We start from the raw sequence: 3,075 nt of genomic DNA, 5'->3' as shown, positions 1-3,075 counted from the left end.
GACATGGTACGCACCGGGTATTTCGGCAATTGCAAAAACGGAGGAAGTACAGTCTGCCTCCCACCCAAATCCAACAGGACCTTTTGTGAATTTGCAAATGGATTTTATTGAATTACCCGCATGTATGGGTTTTAAGTATGTATTGGTTATTATAGATGTGTTTTCTAAATGGGTTGAAGCTTTTCCATGTAAAAAGAATGGCGCTGTTACTGTCGCTAAACATTTGTTAAAGGAAATTGTACCACAATTCGGTATACCTGTACAACTCTCGAGTGACAATGGGTCACATTTTACTGGGACAATTACACGAGAGATGTGTAAGGCTTTGCAAATCAATCAGCATTTTCACTGCAGCTATCATCCACAGTCAGCTGGGCTGGTGGAGCGATATAATGGAATGTTGAAAAATAAGTTAGCTAAGCTATGTGATGAGACTGGACTCAAATGGGTCGAACTGTTACCCCTAGCATTAATGGTAATGCGGTCAGCAACAAATAGAACAACAGGATTATCACCACATGAAATCATCATGGGACGTCCCCAACGATTGCCTTTTTCCGCACCGTTTACTGCTAAACAAATGGACATTCACAAAATGGAAGAAAATATGCTAAACTATTGCATTGCTCTAACAAAATGTATTTCTAGTTTCCATTCGCAGGTAAAAGAAGCCCAAGTTGACCCTGCCGAAGGAAGATGCCATAGCTTGGAGCCCGGCGAGTTCGTTTACGTAAAGGTGTTCAAGAGAAAGAGTAGCCTTCACCCAAGATTTGAGGGTCCGTTCCAGATCCTGTTAACCACCAATACTGCTGTAAAGGTGAAAGAGAGACCAACATGGACCCATGCCTCGCACTGCAAAAGAGCACCAGAACCCGAGGAAGAGGAATCACCAACCCCATCAGTAAATGGAAATGGACATTAGGACTATGTTTCCTTGTGACACTTATAATACCTGTAATGCCCAAATTGCATGTAAACACCTTTTTTTATATGTCTTACACTTATGCTAGGGGAACTAATGCCTCCAGTTGTTGGGTATGCACACAGGTGCCCATCCATACGAAGGGAGGAATTCCATTAAGACCGATCCCCTTTAATTCCAATGAAATGGCATATTGGCTGTTTCAACAAAATGGGACTAAGAATGGAATAAGGGATGGACAAGATACTAGCGGATAAACTTATAAGGTTCAGATGGATGGATTGGCTGAGAAATATAAAATTGAAACTAGATGTAGCCTTACATGCCTTGACGGTTGGTATCAACCAAAGTACAATCGATCGAGAGATAAACCCCCATTCCTGGTGTTAATTAACACTTCGGGGGCCGGAAGACCCCGAGGGGAAATATGCTTAACCCGTAACCAAACAGGTGGGACAAAGATGGGAAAAAGTAAATGCTCCCAGTACTTTAACTTAACCAATGATTAATTGAACGGAAAGCCGTCACCCTTGCGGTTGAGCTGAAGTGGGGGAGGAAATTACACAAATCTGATATCAGCAGAAATTATACCCAGCCCCACTGCATACAACGGCATCTACTTTATATGTGGCCATAAAGCATACCCATGGCTGCCGAATGATTGGACGGGCTCTTGTTACTTGGGATATGTGGTTCCCTGCATACACCACCTAAACTCCCTCAAAGAACATCCCCACCACACCAGGACTAGAAGGGCCATTACGGAAACAGAACGGTTCTTCGCTATCCTATTCCCCGGGTATGGAACGGCCAGGGCAATACAGGAAATTTGGCTTGTAGCCTCGATTCTTGAGGAGGTAGCCAATGACACGGTTGAATCACTGAGTGAAATCAATGCCGAGATGGTTGCAATGCGCACAGTTGCCCTACAAAATAGAATGGCTCTAGGCTATCTGCTAGCAGAAAAGGGTGGAACATGTGCCCTGATAGGATCTGAGTGTTGCACATACATTCCTGAGAATTCTGAGGAAATAATTAACCTGGCAGACCACATCCAGAAAGAAGTTGAAAAGTTAAAAGAACCAAGTTCTTGGAACATATTTGACTGGACGAGCAGATGGCTGGGGTCCATAGGACGATCCTTAGTGCAAGGACTGATCATATTCCTGTTCATTTTCTTTGCCCTATATTTGGTATTTGTCCTGATAAAATGCTGCTGTGTGCGACTAGGGGCTGTAGCCGTACCGGAGGGAACAGTCACCACCATGATGATAGCTAGAACCTCCGCTGCTTCAGAAAAGGCAGAAGCCATGGAGTTAGAAAGGCTCCGAAGAATCCAGATCTGATTAGATTATTGTCCTAGTTAGGACAAAAGGGGGGAATGTAGAAATTGACATTATACTTAGCATGCTGGGTAGAATAAAATGGCCAAGTAAAAATAAGCTATCAAGGGGTTAAAAGAACAAACTTGCTTAGGTTGTAGTTAAAGCAGAAAAGCAAATGTGTCACAACGTGTCTAGGGCCAAGAGATCTTTCAAAATACCCACCCACATTGAGGATGTGATAACAGCTGTATTGACTCACTAGCACAAGGGAGGCATAAGGCTATAGAATAGATAAACTATTAATGATTGTCGCTAGACAAAGAAGCAAAACTATTGAGTAAGCTGATCATTTTGGTAACAAGATTCAGACATGAGTAAGCTGATCATTTTGGTAACAAGATTCAAACAGAACCTCCTGACAGGATATATGATTAACTAACCTTGTCTGGAGATATTTCTGTCCTGCTGACCTTTTGATTGTCCTTGTGCAAACTGATACAATACCATTACACGTGATATATGGAACGCTTGCTTGTTTGAGTGTATAAATATGCTGCATTCGCTGATGTTCTTTTGGAGTTGTTAGCCTAGCCTTTGACAAGGCAACTCTCCCCTTGTGCAAGTAAAATAAACTAACAATCTGACAGTGCTGCTTGTGTTTTAGAGTCTTACTCGGAGTCGAGATTTCGACAACTTTCAACTAAAGTTTGAGGTAGCCGAATCCCAAAGACACTTAATTGGGTCTAAAGGTCCAGACTATCTCTCCCTAAAGGAAAGGAACAACCTGAAGATGTTACCGTCCTCCAGATAGCACTTTTAATAAGTTTA

At 42.5% G+C, this 3,075-nt stretch overlaps 1 protein-coding gene across 1 annotated transcript; it reads left to right on the top strand.

The window, feature by feature from the left end:
• Window positions 1-313: 313 nt before the first annotated feature.
• LOC147102697 (uncharacterized) lies at window positions 314-2,331 on the top strand. The gene has a single exon (XM_085964103.1). It carries the CDS (start codon window positions 314-316, stop codon window positions 920-922), a length of 609 nt encoding a protein of 202 aa, XP_085820229.1. The 3' UTR covers window positions 923-2,331.
• The last annotated feature ends 744 nt before the right edge of the window (window positions 2,332-3,075 follow it).

Source organism: Somniosus microcephalus, chromosome 21 (genome assembly GCF_052327205.1).
Source record: "Somniosus microcephalus isolate GS21.2 chromosome 21, FLI_Smic_1.0, whole genome shotgun sequence".
NCBI lineage: Eukaryota > Metazoa > Chordata > Chondrichthyes > Squaliformes > Somniosidae > Somniosus > Somniosus microcephalus.
The sequence above is the reverse complement of the archived record's forward strand: the minus strand, read 5'-3'. Positions and strand labels throughout refer to the sequence as shown.